Genomic DNA, 19,546 nt, shown 5'->3' on the forward strand with positions numbered 1-19,546 from the left:
AACAAAATTCATATGTCGAAGCCCTAACCTCAATGTAATAGGATTTGGAGATATGGTGCCTTTGGGAGTAAATAGGTTTCAATGAGGTCATAAGGGTGGGGTCATGAGATTAGTGCCTTTAAAAGAAAACATCAGAGTGCTTGTGGTCTCTCTCAGTACCAAGTGAGAACACAGTGGGAAGGTGGCTCTCTGTAAACCAGGCAGAGTTCTCACCAGAGCCCAACAATGCTGGCACCCTGATCTCAAACCATCAGCCTCCAGAACTGTGAGAAAATAAATCTCTGTCATTTAAGCCACCAAGTTAATGGTGTGGTTCTGTGTTATGGCAGCCTAGGCTGACCAAGACACCCTGTTTCTCTTTCTACCTTCTGTCTACACTATTCTCTCCTGGGAGGGCAGAGACAGAGGATATAGACTTAGTAACAGTGATGGCCTATGTAATGGCATCCTGTTGCATTTTTACCCCTTTATCACTGAAATTAGATGAACACATTATTCCACCTATATTGCATTATTAAAAAACAAAACAAAACAAAACAAGACAGGCACTTTTGACCAGTTTACCTTTTGTAATGGCACTAAACTCCTTTCTTTATTATGCAAATTGGTGGAAAACAACTCTTCTGGAAAACAGAGGAACAACTAGAGCAAGAAATGATTGAAGAAGAGGTCAAAGAGAAAGGGGACAGGCACATCTATCAGGGAGGGAGGCTCCTGATTACCTTCTCCATCCCTGAGCCTCACCAATGCCCAGCCTTCCCTATACTGCCCACTGTTCCTTTCCTTCCTGTCTTCTCACTGTCTATTACTTCCACTTCCTGTCTTTTCTTTCCTCTTCTGTAGGAACTCACCTCAACCCCTAAGAACGTATTCTCCCAGCCCAGATTTCCATGCATCCACCTTCAATGGTAACAGAGAAATGATCTGTATGCTAATGGTTGAAAGCCTCAACAGCCCTCACTCCCAAATAACAACTGTACATGTTAAACAGGACCATCTACGAGGAACCCATCTATGTGGGTTTTAGAAAGTGTTCCTCCAAAAGAAACTCTAGCCCAACACTAATCAACAGAAATATGAGAGCCACAAATGCCTGCCACATTTGATACTGGTATTTTAAATTCTCTAGTAGTCACATTTTTTAAAAAGTAAAAATAAATGAGTGAATATTGTTTTAAAATATATTTTGTTAGGGCACCTGCATAGCTCTGTCAGTTAAACATGTGACTCTTGATTTCAGGTGAGGTCATGATCCCAGGGTCATGGGATTGAGCTCCATATCAGGCTTCACATACTTAAGATTCATTCTCATTCTCTCTCTCTCTCTGTCTCTCTCTCTCTCTTTCCCCCGTCTCTCGGCTCCTCTCCCCCACTTGTGCTCTTTCTCTCTCTGAAAAATAAGATAAAATTTATTTAACACAATATATCCCCAAAATATTATTGCTTTAATATATAACCAATTTTTAAAATATAATGGGATATTTCACATTTCTTTCAAATTAAGTCTTCAAAATCAAGTGTGCATTTTATTTTTTGTCATGTTTATTTTGTTTTTGAGAGAGAGACAGAGTGTGAGAGGGGATGGCAGAGAGAGAGAGGGAGAAATGGAATCTGAATCAGGATCCAGGCTCCAAGCTGTCAGCACAGAACCCAATGTGGGGCTTGACCTATGAGTCGTGAGGTCATGACCTGAGCCAAAGTCAGATGCTTAACTGACTGAGCCACCCAGGATCCCTTCAAATGTGTATTTTATACTTCCAGTACATCTCATTTCATATAGCCACATTTAATTGCTTAATGCCACATGTGGCTAGTGACTACTGTATCGGACAGCATAGCTCTGGTCAGATGAAACGAAAGGTGAGGCCCTGGTGTAAGGGCAGATAATGAAGGCCTCCTGCCAAATGGACTAACTCTCCTGGGCCTAAAAGCACAAGCCTATTGCAGAGGCAACAAACTAAATGCTCCTTTGAGACATGGAGATGTTTTTCATTGCTTTTAGAGAAACGTACATCAACTACCATCTCCGTCAATATTATGGTAAAAGTTCAAATATTCAGAACAAAAACATCTCCATGGAATCTTGAAATGTAGTATATTGCTAATAACAATTTCTAAGAGCAGAAAACATCTCATCTTTCCTCTTATCACTTTTGTGAGGCCAAAACTATCCTGCCCACTGTGTAATTCCATGCTCAAGCTTTTGTCTCATGATCATTTGGGAAAATTACAAAAAAAACCCCTGCAAATTAGTTTTATTTGCTGAGAAGGGGGTGATTCCCCACCTACATGGAAAATCACAGCACAGGTGCCCTATCTTTAGCAGGTGTATAGGTATACAATAGTAGCAGGCATTTGTATCCTGGACTGGCAGTTATGTTGCCTTCAGGTGCAGCTGTGGGGTTGGTTTACACTGAGGACTGAGTAAATGCTGAACCTTTAATTATACTGATTAACTGTCAATACCATTAATTCATACACCATTAGTTCGAGTATTCCTACAGTGATACCCAAGTCGTTGACATCCCTTTTATAGTTCATGTCTTCCCTCTATATAACTCAGAGAAATTATTTTATGGTGGAAATCTCACTCTCTGGGTGAGAGTGGTAAGGAGGGTGGTCTTGCTTAAGTCTAATAGGATTTACCTGCTTCTTTGAGCAGGTAAATTTTGTGATGGTCTACCAGAATTTTTTTTTAAGGATTCCCTGCTATCAGCCACTAATATTTTATCTCTTTGTTGAAGCCTCTCTCTCTCCTTATTCAGGCTTTTATCCTTATCTGAAGGGTCAGAAATTATAAAGCATAAACTTTTATATACAGGGGATATTTGAGATTTTATGAAAGAAATGCTATAAACCCTTCAGACCTAAAGACAAAGAGAAAGAAAGAAAAAGAGAGAGAGAGAGAGAGAGAGAGAGAGAGAATATGAATCTCTATGGAAGATATTAGGCTAAAAATTTTCCTAGATGCCCTCAAATTATACCTCTGCCAACTTTAAAGCTGACTTGGGTTAAGTAACATGTCTTTTTTCATCACTTCCCCCAGAAGGGGCAATGACAACTTTTTTTTTCCTATTTGAGTTAAAATTCAATTTAAAGTCCATTTCTACTTGATTGTCACTCTTGTGAGATTCTTAGGCAAAAGGATACCATGAAACTTGGGATGCTGTTGTTTACAGATTTGATTTTCAAGGACGCTTCATTCCCATGGTTAATTAAAAGTTAAATGTGTACAAAAAAGAGTTGGCAAAGACTGATTCTCCTCCCTCTCTAGAGGTTTCCAAGTTCTTTTTTCATGAGCACCCATAATCTTTTCCCTCACCGGACCCGGATTCCATTCTCGGTCTATCTGACCAGATGATGCAACATCTGTGTTCCCTTTTAAGAACGTGAGAAATAAAGCTTTTCCATCTTCCCTGTCTTTGAGTTCTGGGAAATCCAATTAAAACTGCTCAGATTTTGTTTTTCTTGTTTGCTTTAGAAGACAACCCTCGGGAAGAGTCCTGTGGCGGTCTCCCGCCTGTGGAAGAAGGTGATCAAAAAATTAACCTGATTATGGAGTTGTCGATGCAGGTTTCCCTTCAGACTGAAAAGATCACCCAGCTGGAAGAAGTTTTAGAGGAGAAGGAAAGGAAGATTCAGCAGCTGGAAGCTGAGCGGGGATCCCATCCTCTCCAAGAAGTTGAGGAGTCTCCAGAATGTTTACAAGAAGCCCCAATTTTCTTTAACAATAATGTCACCCCTGTGGTCTCTCATGAGGATATGTAAGGATTCCCAATAAGAAAATAATAAATGTTTATTAAGGGTCACGTGTGTGAAGTCCAGAACCCAGCTAGTCTCGTCATTGTCGAACTCAACTTCAAGATGATGGGTTTGAATGTATCCTATAATGTGCCTATTGGAAAACAAAGGGAACTTTTCAGAACCAATGCCTGAATGTTTCCCCTTCAGACATTAGCAGTCAGGTAACCCACATAGTTGTGGAATACTACATTTTTAGACATCCCAGATAACTGTAGGAGAGAGAGAAAAACACACAAGTAGACAGATGGCTAAAGAACATAGTTATCATTTTCTTACCAGAGGTTTGTCACACTGCAAGGTACCACCAATCCTGTATCTGTAAGTGGCTCATCGTGAACAGAAAACTGTCATGGAAGGCAAGCTTGCAACTGGGAAACTGGGGAATGTTAGGGTAATGAAGAGTGGAATCATTGCCAAGAGAGTAAACAGCCATGAGATCTGTTTTTTCATGTCCTCTAGAATATATTTCTTCATGGCATGTAATTTATTAACATTTAGCAAGAGTAGAAATGACATAAAATCAAAGCAATAAAAATAAATAAAGAATGGATGAATCAGTACTGTGGTCCTTTGGGAAAATTGTCCTGGGACATCTCCTTGGGAAAAGAGACAACACTGATTTTTCCTGTTGGATCAAAACTAAGACCAAAGCAAAATATACTGTTCTGTTATTATCATAACAAGGAGGTGTGGACAGTACAAAATCATGTCAGGAAAAATAGAGGATGGGCAAAGGAAAGCTACCCTATAATTAACGGGCTACAAGAAATCAAACCATATTCCTCTTTTATGCAGCCCCCTCAAATAAACTTTCCCACACAAAGGGAGCAGCTAGGCACTAACTTTGGGGAAGACTTTGGTACTTAATTCTTACTGTTCTGGAACTGTATGATTCAGACAAATAGCTCCAGCTCTCCCGTGAATCTGACTGTATCACTATTTCTTGATTTAATTCAACCAGTTCAACAAATACTCCCTGAAACCCTTCTATCTACAAGAGACAACAATAGATGTTAGAAATATCACAGCAAATATGAGAATCACCATCTTTATCATCCAAGAGTTTATAGACACACAAGAGTCTCCTCAAATGTAAGGGAGTTATGAAATGGAAGAGGGAATGTGGGTGAACACAGAGTAAACCTGATTAGCACTGCTTTAGTAAAAGTCCTCAAATTTACTGAACATGAGTAATCACTAAAAATTCATATTCCCAGTCTTTGGTAATCCCGGAAGGAGATTTTTCCTTGCAAACCAGTGGGAGGAGTCTCTTACCAAATGCAACCAGCCCATAATCTAATTATGGATCTGACTATCAACAAAACAAAGATTCCAAATGTGACTTCACAAAACGAAAAAGGAAGTAATTGAGTTTTGGGCTCCATTAGGAGCTTTATGATATTGACTCTAGATGTTCACTACAAAAAACAAAAACAAAAAAAAACCCCAAAAACCATAGATTCATACAAAGCTAGAATCTTCCTATATTTGTATGTAATCTCAGAGTTTCACATGCAAGGTCAGCAAGTATGTACAGGTGCACTCCATGATCAGAAATAAAAGCAATTTACAACTCCCAGATCATGAATACACACCTCCCCCAAAAAGTGACTCAAGGCACTTTTCCATGGTCCCAAAAGAACCTTTTCCAGAGAGTGTGCTTCAGCCCTTACCGAATTCATTTCAGAAATCCCTTTTCTCTGCTCCCTTCTCCTTTTCATCTCCTCCACCCCAAGATCTCTTTGATCTATGTATCTGGCCCTGACTAGGTCTCTCTTTTCCAGCCTTGAGGTTTTGCCCATTGTTTTTTACAACATGGCTGACAGTTGGCAAGTCCTCACTGTGTATTTCTGTAAGAAAGCTTTAAACCTTTCAGTTTCTAAAGAGTGGACTGTCTCGAAGGTAAACCACTATCTCCATAATTTTGATCTGTTATCATAATCAAGTTTCCATCCCTTTATTTTACCAGAGATTGTCTTAATCCCAAGGGATATGGGGGGTGGGGTGGGGGGTGTAACATAGAAGGAAAATATGGAAAGAGAGAAAAGAAAATCCCATCACATCCCAGATAGGCAGATATTAACGTCTAGGTAAATTTCCCATGGCTAATGCCCTGGCTAGCCATCAGTATGAAAGCAGACTGATAGTGGAGATAAAATAATAGATGGAACTGGAACTTCTGTTAATAATTAACTGAGCCTGTCCCCTCTAAATATCTAAGACAAGTCAATGAAGAAGAAAGCATCAAGGCTCCCATTCCCTGGCAAAACCATCCTTTCAAGAAGCTGATCTGGGTTACCTAGACTCAGATCCAGGGGATCTCCAAATCCGAAGTGGGGAGAAGATTCCACCCAAAGATGAAAAGACTAATCTCTACTAGTGACATCTTAGTAACAAGGATTCTTTAAATATCCAAATTTTATGGGGTGGTATGGGGATGGCTGGGGGAAGGGGTGTTTTAAGATGGGGTATTGCTGGCTTCTGATGCATTCCTAAGTAAAAAATTCATATTCCTAGCTGGATATTTACACCAGTGTATGCCCTCAGAGTTCATTTCCATTTTCTGCCATTCCTCCAAATAGCCAACCCCCGGTTCAGATGAACTAAATATCAGATTATACCCCTACACTGGAGCAAAGTCTATTTGCTTACAAACATGCTAAGTTGCTGAAATAGCCTGATAATCTTTCAAATATCTGGTGTAAATATCATGAGACAAGTAGCATACTGAGGACTTTATTCCTTAATGGGAATGTGATGAATCATCAGGTAACATACCTGCTTGAAAAAGTAATTTTCTAGATTTCAAAAAAATTAAAACATTTAACAAGTAACTCAAGCCATTCTCTAACATTCTAAAGACATTCATGGAAATGTATGCATAGTTTTAGCTCTTTTTTCCACCAGTCACTAACTTTTCTCAGAGAGAAAGTACAACTGAATGTGTGGCATGTCTAATTTAAATAAATGTTGGCTTTCATAATTTAGTGTCATTATTATGTGGGTGTGCTCCCAAATACTTTCATGGCCAGCTGCAGTTACAGCAAAGGACTTGTTAAGGACTATCAAGAGGGCAAGCCATTGGAGAAACCAGCCCAGAAATGTGAAGGCGGGACCCTTGGATTCAATGAAGTTCAGCAAAAGCAAAGAAACGATAATGCTTTCTGCCTAAATGTATTTCTGGCAAAGAATGAATTGAATCAAGTTTTCATTGTCTCTTACACTCTTCCCTGCTTATCCCCAAATCCAATCATTTTCTTCTACATTACACTGAAGCAAAGAATTTTTGGTTTAATGCAGCAAGTAGAGAAGTGTTGATGAATGTTGCAGATTAAGTCAAATTAATATTTATTGGCAATTATCAAGTATAGGGATTCAGGGACAAAACTATTCCAAAAGATGTAAGAAAACTATTTTTAAAGGACTTGGTAAATCAACCGCCTGAGATTGACTAAGTGTGACTCTTAAAATTTGAAAAAATTAGAGGGAAAAAAAAGGGAAAAGGAAATTGTAAAGAGTAAATCTTTATGAACAATTTCCCCTGCTAGGACAAAAACATCTTTTATTAAGATTTCCCAGACACAAGAGACCTTTCTGCTTAACAGAGGAGAATCAAGTTCAAGTAGGAAATAACCTTTTTAAAATAAAAGCACTAGCACACTGGGATAAAGTTCACAGCCAAAGATAGGGCTGGCCATGACATTTTCCTTACCTAATGAAATGAGAACTTTTATGGTAAAACAAAACAAAACCAAAAACAGTTCTTATTCCCAGCTTCCCAAAGAAAATGAACATCTGGAGTCAGATCCTCTATACATTCCCAACATGAACCTGCAGCAAAATGACACTTAATTGTCTGATCATTTTCACCTATAAGGTTTATATTCATTTGCTTTTTGTTTAACCAAGAAGGAACATGAACCTGCAGCAAAACATTTAATTGTCTGATCATTTTCACCTATAAGGTTTATATTCATTTGTTTTTTGTTTAACCAAGAAGGACCTTTGGGACTCAAATCCCAAAACACCCAATTCTTTATTCCTGGATGGGAAAATCTCATGACATATTATCTAATAACTCCTAAATCCCTTTTCCTAAATGTCACAAATAAGTCTCGCCAAGAGTTTATTAGCTGGTATCAGCTTTTCCACAGTATGATGCTAGCATAGGCAAAGGATGATAGAATAGGAGAGGAAAGACTTATCCTAGCACTAACTCTTTGTCACATGGGGTGCAAACAATGATAACAGTGAGTTCTTGTTAAAAGAAAACAAGCTGGGGTGCTTGGGTAGTTGAGTTAGTTGAGTGTCAGACTCTTGATCTCATGGGATCAGCCCCTGGTGGGGCTCCGCACTGACAGTCCGGAGCCTGTTTGGGATTTTCTCTACCTCCCTCCCTCCCTCCCTCTCCCTCTCTCTCTCTCTCTCTCTCTCTCTGCCCCTCCTTTGCTCACTCACCCCTGAGTGTGCACATGTGCACACTCTCTCTCTCTCAAAATAAATAAACTTTAAAAAAAAGAAAGAAAAGGAAAAAAAAAAAGCTGTTAACAAAAGTGTTGATCTTATAATAACAAGGTATGTCTTAACACCTAGCTGCTATTTAAATCAAATTGGTATGAAAGAAACCACAAACAATGGAAGCCCTACTGTCTTGTTAGGGATCTGCATTTACTAGTCATCCATTATGTGTATAGGAATATACCTAACATTTACATTACAATTTATAGTTAAAGTATTTTCAAAAGGATGATTTTATTTAATCTTCATGAGGTAGGTTGTAGCTAAATAATCTCAAATTTACAACTAGGTGATGTCAGAACAAAGACCTGTGGCCCCCAGGACCGCAGAACTTTCCCAACACTCACCATCTCTGTGTAGTTACAGAAACAAACACATTCACCATCTATACCTCTTTCCCAGGTCAGTCTTCATTTCCATTTATAGGAAAAAGAATTTTCTACAGGTACCTTTTTTCTCAGGTTTATTCCACACAAAGAGTCAAAAAGCTGTCTGTATTCAACTGACCTACTTACTGGGTTTAGCCAGAACAGGGTTTTGAGTTTTGTTTGCTCATTTTCTTTCCTTCTTTCTCTCTCTCCCTCCCCCTTCCTTCCTTTGTTTCTCTTTTTCTTTCTTCCTTTCTTTCTTTTCCTTTCTCTTTCTCTCTCTCTTCCTTCCTTCTTTCCTTCCTCCCTTCCATTTTTTTTTTTTTTAATTAGGCTTCACACACAACATGGAGCCCAATGCAGGCATGACATCAAGACCTGAGCTGAGATCAAGAGTCAGATGCTTAACTGACTGAGCCACCCAAGTGTCCCTCTTTGTTTCTTTTAAAGTAAATGCTTTTAAGAAGATGAGGCTGCCTTCTACAGATCCCACTAGGCCTCACCATTTCTAGTTGTCACATACCTTAAGGCTGCTTAACATCTTTATCTTACCTACCTGGCCTATAAGTAAATGGGTTTAGAATTCCTACCCAAACTACAGTGTGTATACCAGGTGAATTTTGTAATTTGTGGTTGCCACCAAAAATTACAGCATCTTGATCTTTTGATTTATAATCTAATATATACATTCAAAGTATTTTATATCCCACTTTCAGTGTTAATGCTTGTTCTCCTCTGCATAACAGAGACAACACAACAAAGACCTAAAGAAAGTAACTAACCCAGAGCCCACTGCATTTTCCTCATGAGGTCAAGACAGTTTCTGAATCTTTCTGTTTTGATGTGTGTGCTGTGTAGATAAATGAAATACTGATGGTAAAAAGTCATCTTGTCCACACCACCAACACAAGTAAGTAGGTAAATGATTATCAGAACTGAAATTTTCTAAAGGAAGGAATCCCACACATAGACAGTCTACTTGCTTTTTTTTCTTTAAAGTTTATTTCATTTTGAGAGAGTGACAGACAGACAGACATAGAGAGAGAGGAAGAGAGAGAGAATCCTAAGCAGGTTCAGTGGTGTCAGTGTAGAGCCCAATGCAGGGCTCAAACTCACAAACTGTGAGATCATGACCTGAGCCGAAATCAAGAGGTGGACACTTAACCAACTGAGCCACCCAGGTGCCCCTAGACAGTCTACTCTTTAAAACAACAAAATTCTCCCTTCAACTCACTGGCATGGATTCTATGGTACATGGAGAAAGAGAGAAAATCAGTTCAGTGACATATGCAAAGATTATTGGTTGTAGCTCTACCTGCTTTTGTCTCCTTCTTCGACAAAAAGGTAGGCTTTAGGTCTCCTCAGCACATTTACCATATTTAGCAATTATGCCTTAAATTTATAAATCAAAGTAAAAAATTATGCTTCTGTTTATCCTGACAACCCTGTGAGTTATGGGTTTCTCATTTACAAGTGGGAAACACAACTCTGTACTTTAGAATTACAATCTTAGAGTCCACAACAGAAGTCAGCATGCCTAATACAGTTTCCCACCTTTGTTAGAAGGGCCAGTGAGTTCAGAATAGTTTTCGTATTTTTCAATGATTGAACAACAACAAAAAATCAAAGAGTAAGATTTGTGGAACAAAAATTCTATGATGTTCAATTTTTGCTGTCCATAAATTTTACTAGAAAACAGTCATGTTCATTCATTTAGATATTGTTTTGGTTCTTTTTCTGCTATAGTGGCAAAATTGAGTAGTTATGATAGAGACCTATGGCCAGCAAGCCTAAATATCTGAGACTTTATAATAAAAATAAGGTAAATTTAAATAAATACTCCAAGTCATATAGCTAGTAAGTTTCAGAATAAGGCTTGAGTCTGATTTTCTCACTCTAGTTGGAGTATTCTTTGTGATCAGAGTACTAATGCTTTTACACAGATTCATTCTCAACTTGGCTTTATAAAAAATGTGTATACACACACACACATACACACATACAGTGTATATATATGTATATATGTGTGTATGTATATGTATATATATGTGTGTGTGTGTGTGTGTGTGTGTGTGTGTCTGTGTCTGTGTCTGTATGCACCTAGGAGCCCTCAAATCTCACTAGACTATGGCTAAAAATAAAGGCTCATATGTCTTTTATTGTCCTGTAGCAGAAAGCCTTTTCAGATTATTAATACATTTTTCTCCAAGTATGGATCTATTTTATTCCCACAATAGACAGGTAGCTTGCTGTGTGTGAACTTGCCTAGGACCCAGAAGCTCTGTGTAAAAGGAGCAGAGTATAAGGAGAAGCTGACCTTGAGATACTTCCTTTCTAGATTTTTCTTTCCAAAGACTAAGCCCACTGAAGAAAGAATGACTGAAAATTTGCCTCTGACAGGAAGTTGGGAGACAGGGAAGGCAGTTCTTTTCACTGCTGAAAGGAGAACAAGAGAGTTATGTGTGTCTCAGCAGCAGCAGGAGCCTGACCCTGCTCTGGGACATTGCTTTAGGGATGTAGCAGAATCTCAGAAGGACCAAGGAGGTTGGGTTCTGAAGGCCCAGGATGCTAGGCCCTGCTAAGCGCCCATACCAGTGTGTGCCTTGGATATGACCAAGCAGTAGACCTGAGGAGACCAAGCTGACTGGGAAGACAGGGAACTCCTATCATCAGGTGACAGAGAATGATCTCAGAACCAAGAATCCTGGCATAGGGCCAGGGAAATGGAAGATTCAAAATGACTGAGGTTGGGGGGCACCTGGGTGGCTCAGTCGGTTAAGCATCTGACTTTGGCTCAGGTCATGATCTCGTGGTTCATGAGTTCAAGCACAGGCTCTGTGTTCACAGTTTAGAGCCTGGAGGCTGCTTCAGATTCTGTATCTGCCTCTCTCTCTGCCCCTTCCCCACTCTCTGTCTCAAAAATAAATAAACATTAAAAAAAATAGTAAAATGACTGAGGTTAAACTTCCTGCCTCCCTAGTGGGTTAAGAACTTAGAGTCAACATTCCAATAATTTATAGAAAAGAAAGAAAAGGAACTAGTCCAGACATGAGTTTGCAGACTGAGATTCACATGAGCCATACTATTAAAAGTCCCCATTAAAAATTCAAATCACAAAGCCTCCATATATCTATCCAAAAATTCCTGCTGGAGTCAACATTCCATTGAATTCTGTTCCCCTAACAATTTCTGAAGATCCCACCATTCTCAACACCTCAGTCTGTCATCCTCACCCTGAACCTCTGCTGCTTCAGAGAACGGCTGTCACCCCCTGCCATGTTATGACTGCCTGCCTCCTGCCCCCAGGCCTCCACTGGTACCGGGTTGGGCTCAGGCCTCAAAGAGAAGCACCTTCCTCAACTCTCCAAGACACAAACAAATATATTAGGCTGGGGTATTTAACAAAACTTCATTAAATTCTTGGGAATAACCAAAACATGGTGCAAAATACTACACTGTTAGTTCTTGCTATGTTCTTTCCAAGTGGTGGACATCAGCTTTGCTACTACTGTTGGCATTTTACTACAGACATTCTGTTCCTTCCTCAGGGAGAGGAGCAGGTCACCGGTTCACCCAACCCAAAGCTGTTCATTTGGAATCCCAGGATGATTAATTGTGACAATATTCTTCTTCTGGACATAACTCCATCCACCTACAAGGTGTGGTCTGACTCCAAGGACTCCAACCATACGTCCTAGAACGTGAGTTATTCAAGCTTAAATAACACTCTCTGTGGGATACTGACAGGCTTATAACTTTCTATACCTGAGGAGGACATGTTCTCAATGTACACTACTTTACAGGGGCGCCTGAGTGGCTCAGTCGGTTAAGCGTCAGACTTCAGTTTAGGTCATGATCTCACGGCTCATGGGTTCAAGCCCTGCATCAGGTTCTGTGCTGACAACTCAGAGCCTGGAGCCTGCTTATGATTCTGTGCCTCCCTCTCTTTCTGCCCCTTGCCTTTTCACACTCTGTTTCTCTCTCAAAAATAAGTAAACATTAAAAATCTAAAAAAATATATACACTACTTCATAAAATGCTACATATCTTAGCCTGCACATCTATAGTCATAGATACAGTGACTTGATCCTCAAAAAAGAAGACTGGGTATTGGCTTTACATTCCTATAATTAAAGGGCCTTTTTGTGATTTTTCTAATAAACAGGAAGGATTCTCCGAAGATGAACTAAAATTCTAACACCAGAAATGCAGCTGCTAATTTAGATGGGGTTTTTTATAGTAAAACAAAGTCTCTTTCTCTGCCATACCATCCTCTCCCATTTAGAAGACGATACAGAGCAATACCACTGCTCTGTCAAAATCTTCGCCCCACATTTCATTTTTGGTAAAATTTCCCACCTTTTAATAGATTAATATCCAAAGTATATTTTCCCTTCCTCAACAGACACTTACTGCATACTTTTTATGAACTTGTCCTTGTTGTATGCTCTATCAGTCATATCAGACGTGTAGATTTAGCCCAAATATATACAGAAAAATACAGAGTTTATTACTGCTTCAGAGGCATTTGCTGTACCTGTTAAGTTTGTTAAATAATAAGTTCAAGAAATGGCTGGTAAAAAGAAATCAGGAGAGGGGCGGGTTTCCTATGCCACAGTTCCTTTTCTAAATACATTTGAAATTGGTGTCAGGTATTTTTTTAAACCCTCCATGGACTTTCTTGAGTGGATGAATGCTCCTTTGCAGGAGTGAACGACCTTCAGAGAGGCAGGCCATGTGCAATCTGAACTAGATTACAGATTCAGAAGCTTACAGGAAAGTCTCCAGATGGAAAAGGGATGTGGTTCCCTTTGTTCACTTTACCTCCAACCTCACAAAGATGCCAAGAATTTAAATTAATCTGATTATCCTCTGGGAGGATAATCAATCCTACTATTTTACCATAGAAACTTAGACCCATTCCATGCAGTTGTTTTTCTAGACTGCTTTTTGCTAAGAACTGTAACAAACGGATATCCTAAGAAAGAAAAAAATTTTTTTTTTCCATCTTGTTATTCACTTTACAATTTTGGAACACAGCAGTTATCTCCTAAAATATCAGAATCAGGAGCTCAGGCTCAGAGAAGGGGGTATCTGTAATGGTGGGAGCTGCTTCAAGCATCAGAGAATATTGACAGATCCTTGGGACCTAATCAAACATTGAAATTGAATAGGCCTCTGGAGTGATGTATAACTTCAGGGAACAAACTCCCATCTGTTAACTTTTTTAGTAAGAATTGGAGAACTCAACACATACTAAGAAAAGAGAATTAGATTTAAAAAGTAAGCCTGTGTCTATATTGAAATTTCTTTTCTTTAGTAATGAAAATTGGAAAAAAAAATACTTGAATTACAAACCAAGGATGGAAAGCCCTTTCAGAGGATGAACCCCCTCCCCCAAAATCCTGTTCTCTTTTGTACTAGTGTTAACCGTTAACAGGTTAGAGTATTTGTGTTATTTTTCCCCCAAGAAAATGTGTGGCAAATCTGTAAGAGTTTTAAGTCCCCACAAACTTTCTATTGCTTTAATGAACATTCTGTAGGAGTAATAAGTCCTTAGATGAAATGAGAAATTCTAGGTTACTAAAGGACAAATTGAGATACAAGTCCCCCCAATTCCGAGCCAATGGCACTACCATAGTTAGCCATCTATATGTTTGATTAAGTTATGGGTCTTTCAGATGTGTCTTGAATATGCATAATTAAGTGTGATAGCTAAAGACTGGACAGGCAACTGCCAATCTGAACTTCTTAGCCCTTCCCCACATATAGGGAAAGAGAAAACTTCATGTTTTATATCACTCCCAGCCAATGCTAGTAATAGTGAGGTTTGCTGTAAGATGAATTTGGTCGAATTTTTCCCCAGAGTAAAGTTAATTAGAATTTTCCATAAAGTGAGACAACTTGAGAAAGAACATGTCTTATATGTATTAGGTCATCACAGATGCTTTTTCATTCTTCCTGGTGACCTCAGTTTTACTGAAATTAAAAAAGTATTATGGAAGCTTTATAAAATAAACAACTTAACTTTCCTTCCAGTTGAAGTACGAGAGTCTTCATTCTGTTTCATTTCTTCAAAAGAATTTTAGAGAATCACAATGGATAAAATTTCTTTGAAAGAATTTTGAACCCACAATGGGCTCAATAATGAAATGGCACTCTCATACTTCTCACTTTGAAAATAATCCACACATGATTCAGAGAACTATCATCTAAAATGCATTTGATAATGTGCAATACTTTCCCCCCTTCAAACAAAAGAATTTGTTAAGTTATATATATAATGTAATATGTAGAGTGACCACTAAAAAAGCTATGCAAAGAGGTATACTCAAATTCGTACAGATCAATCAAAACGGAATTCTAAAAAATGTTCAAATAACCCAAAGGAAAGCAAGAGAAAGAAAATAGAGGAGTGCCAAAGTGTTCACCAGCAAATTCTATCAAATATTTAAAGAAGTATCAATACCAATTTATGCAATCTCTTCCAGAATACAGGAGTATATCAGAGTTCTCCAGAGAAATAGAATTCACAGGGTGTGTGTGTGTGTGTGTGTGTGTGTGTGTGTGTGTATGTAGATGGAGGGATTTATTCTAAGGAACTCAATTATGTGACTAAAGAGGATGGCAAGTCCAAAATCTGCAGTGTAGGCTGGCAATCAGGAGACCCAGGAAGAGTTAATGTTGCAATTAAAGTTCAAAGGCAGTCTAGCAAAACTCCACATCCTTTAAAGAAGGTCAATATTCTTTCATTAAGGCCTTTAACTGTTTGAATGAGGCCCACCACCCATATTATGGAGAATAATCTGCTTTCTCAAAGTCTATAGATTTAAATGTTAATCTCAGTTTTTTAAACGTTTATTTATTCTTGAAAGAGTGAAAGAGCAAGCAGGGAGGGGCAAAGAGAGAGGGAGACACAGAATCTGAAGCAGGCTCCAGACTCCGAACTGTCAGCACAGAGCCCGACGCGGGGCTCAAACTCACAAACCACGAGATCATGACCTGAGCTGAAGTCGGACACTCAACTGACTGAGCCACCCAGGCACCCTAATGTTAATCTCAGTTTTAAAACACTTCCACTGAAACTTCTCAGATAATATTTGACCAAATACCAGAGTGCTGGGGACTAGCCACATTGACATAGGAAATTAATGATCACAAGGAGGAACACTTTCCAATTCATTTTATAAAGTTCATACTTATATGAAAACGTCAAAACCAGACAAAGAAAACTATGACCAGTAGCCTTTATAAATAATGACTCGAAAACTCTTACAAAATATTGGCAATGTAGTATTTAGCAATAATGAATAATAATTATGCCATGACCTAGTGAGATTTATTCCAAGGATTCAAAACTGATACAGTATTGAAAACTCCATCAGTGTAATCCACCATATTAATAAGCCAAAGAGAAAACTACACAACCATATTAACCAATGTAGAAAAAACATTTGGTAAAACTTAAAACCCATTCACAGTTAAAAACTCTCAGAGATATAGTGATAGAGGGTAACTTTTTCAACTTGTTCTCTTATGAAGAATTTATTCTCTTGATTAAGAGCATCTACAAAAAAAAAAAACTTATAGATAACTTTATACTTAGTCATGAGAAACTGGACATTTTTCCCCTAAGATTGGGAACAAGACAAGACTGTCCAGTCTCACCACTATTATTCAACATAGTGCTGGAAGTTATAGCCAGTATAATAAGGCAAGGAAAGGAAATATAAGACCTATAGACTGGAAAGAAATAAATAAAACTGTCTTTAGTGCAGATGTGTAGAAAAGTCCCATGACTAATACCTGGGTTCAGCCAGGTTTCAGGATACAAGATAAAAATCGAAAAAAATTACTTAATTTTTTTAAAATTTCTACATGTATATCTAACAAAACATGTATAACACTTATATGCGAAAACCAAAATGCTGAGAAATCAAATCAAAGAAGATCTAAATAAATGGAGAGACATACTGTGCTTATGGATTGGAAGATTCAACATACTAAAGACACCAACTCTCCCCAAAATGATATACAGGTTTAATGCAATGTTGATCAAAACTTAGCAAGATTTTTTGGATATATAGAAAAGATTGTTTTAGGGGCCTCTGAGTGTCTCAGTCAGTTAAGCATTGAGCTCTTGATTTTGACCCAGGTCATGATCCCATGGTTCATGAGATCGAGCCCTGTGTTGGATGCCATGCTGGAAGCACGGAGTCTGTTTGGGATTCTCCCTCTCTCTCTCTCTCTCTTCCCCTCTCTCTCTGCCCCTACACTGCCTGCATGTGCAGTATCTCTCTCAAAATAAATAAATAAACATTGAAAGAAAGAAAGAAAGAAAGAAAGAAAGAAAGAAAGAAAGAAAGAAAGAAAGAAAGAAAAGATTGTTCTAAAATATGTAAAGGGAAAGGAACTGGAACCATTTGAAAATGACTGAAGTAACAATGGGCAAGAAGTTTCCAAAATTAACAAGAGACACCATATCACAAGTGCAGTAAGATCAGAGTATGCCAACCAAGATAAATGTAAAACATACACACGTGCATGCATGCACACGTGCGCACACACACACACACGTCATATCAAACTGCAAAAAAAAAAAAAAGACAAAACATTGAGTGAAGCCAGAGTAAAAAAACAAAAATAAAAACAAACGAAAACAAACAAACAAACAAACAAACAAACAAACACCTTACCTACAAAGAAACAAGTAGAATTACACTGGGCTCCTCATCAGAAACCACACAAGCAAGAAGAGAGTAGAGTGCAATGTTTAAACTGTTGAAAGAAACAAGTTTCCAACCTAGCATTTTATATCAGCAATATTATTCTCAAAGGTGACAGAGGAATACAGGCTTCCTCAAAATAGCAAAATCATAGAAATGAAGAATAGATTAGCGGTTGCCAGATGTTAAGGATGGGACAGGAAAGTCGGGATAGTTACAAAAGGGCAACATGAAAATCCTTATGGTGATGGAAATGTTCTGCACCTTTGCTGTACCAATGTCAATATCCTGGTTATGACATTATACTAGCTTTGCAAGCTGTTACCACTGGAGAGATTGCGTAGAAGATATACAAGATCTCTCTGTATTTTTTTTATAATCGCATGTGAATCTTCAATTATCTCAGATAAAAAATTTAACAGGAAAAAACCTCAGTCTGCTCTGGATGGTTTCTTCTTTATCCTCCTCCTGGGGCAGATGCTAATGAGCCCTGAGAGGATGTAAGCAGCAGGAGGCAATAGGCTTCTACTTCTGTGTCAGGCCCATCCGGCCTGGCTTCCTGCTCACCCTATCTTATTTCCATGGGGCTTAGAGGGGCTGCAAATGTTGATCTGGCTCCCACATAGCAACCTGGCATCTATCTGCTAACTGTGGCCTCAATCTCCTGGTAGTGAAATGACCTCTCATTCCTGCCATTAGACCTACAGAACCTAAGGGCTCCCCTCAGCTTACAACAGTGATCTCCTCTGGAGATTTGGAGTACTTTGAGTATCTTCATCCACAACTTCAAGTGCACCTAAAACTGAGGAAACTGTCCCCACCATGCCCCCGCTCCTACCCGGATCTGCTGTGCTGCCAGTTTTCACCGATACCTGCCAGCTGTCACATGAAAATGGCATGGTTGGGGGAAAGTGTCACTGCCCTGACAATTTCTGTTTCCTGGTCCGAATCCTGGTTGTAAGTCTCTATTTTCCAAACTGCACATTTATAAGTGGTTCCTTCATGTCTGTATCCACCTAGAGTTGGTCTCAAGAGAAACTGGTTCTACATGGATGCTTGTAAAATTTGCCATTTTCCATCAAAACCAGCAGTTTTGAATATAAGAAATAAAAATATGTTACCTTTGTTTTTCTGGTTCTATATATCTTCCTTTCCCCAAGGCAATAGGCACCTTATTTCTAACTTATCTAGGCTGAAGGGGAGTATGTTTGAGTCAACAAGTGAAGAGATTTAAAGAACCTAGCAAAAAGGACAAAGTACATCAATTAATGCTTTGGTGGGTGAGGATCACACCAATAAAGTAGCACTGTATCGTATCAAGGGTATAACTCAGCAGCGCTCCCAAGACACCATCCCTCTGAAAGCCGGCAGGTCTTCAGCTGTGAATGTTGTATACAGTTTGTCTTTCAAGAATAATCTAACCCTGCCAGGAACCTCTAGACAGAAGAGACTCTTTGAAATACCTATGAATGTGAATGTTTTCATGCTTCTTGAAGAGAAAGGAAGAAATACATGTGGAAAAAAAAAAAAAGAAAAGAGGAAAACCTTGAACACAAACCTTGAGGGAAATGGGCCATTCATTTGCAAACCCTTGTCTTAATTTTATCTTGACAGTAAGACTTTCCTTTTCCTTTCGTCTGTGCTGTCCTCCAACTTCCTGACATCTTTCACTGTGCACTAAACCTCTATTTCCATGTAGACCCTTTGTGATGCCTTTGCACCACACACACAAAGGTCCTTTTCAGAAGTTCCAGCAACATATTTGTTTGGTGCTAACCAGCTGCTTGCTAAGTCACCTCACATCCTGGTGCACAGAGTACTATAGATCATTAACATTGCGAATTCCCTATAAAAATCCAAGCCAATGTCCCCTTGGTCAAAGATTTCAAACACAAGAAAATCCTTTGTCTGAACAGGAAACTGATTTGCGTACTTACTGTTAACTAGACAAACAACTTGTAAGTGAATTGTATTTGTTCTCTTGGCAGTTCTGTTTGCATAAAGAGGCTTAACTGGGAGATTAAAACAAATTCTATCTTAAAATATTGCGCTGTAAAACCATACACCTGCTCAGAGTTCAAAGGACTGTGGTCTTATACAGGTTTGTATAAGCATCAGGGGAATTTTACG

The 19,546-nt window shown here is 38.7% G+C and overlaps 1 protein-coding gene across 1 annotated transcript in view; it reads left to right on the forward strand.

Moving 5' to 3' along the window:
* The window catches only part of CCDC192 (coiled-coil domain containing 192), a 211,647-nt gene extending 207,879 nt beyond the window's left edge, over positions 1–3,768 (forward strand). The window contains exon 7 of the mRNA XM_030317333.1: positions 3,482–3,768. Coding sequence (XP_030173193.1) covers positions 3,482–3,768 — 287 coding nt within the window. The remainder of the gene's footprint in view (positions 1–3,481) is intronic.
* The last annotated feature ends 15,778 nt before the right edge of the window (positions 3,769–19,546 follow it).

Source organism: Lynx canadensis, chromosome A1 (assembly GCF_007474595.2).
Source record: "Lynx canadensis isolate LIC74 chromosome A1, mLynCan4.pri.v2, whole genome shotgun sequence".
Taxonomy (NCBI): Eukaryota; Metazoa; Chordata; class Mammalia; order Carnivora; family Felidae; genus Lynx; species Lynx canadensis.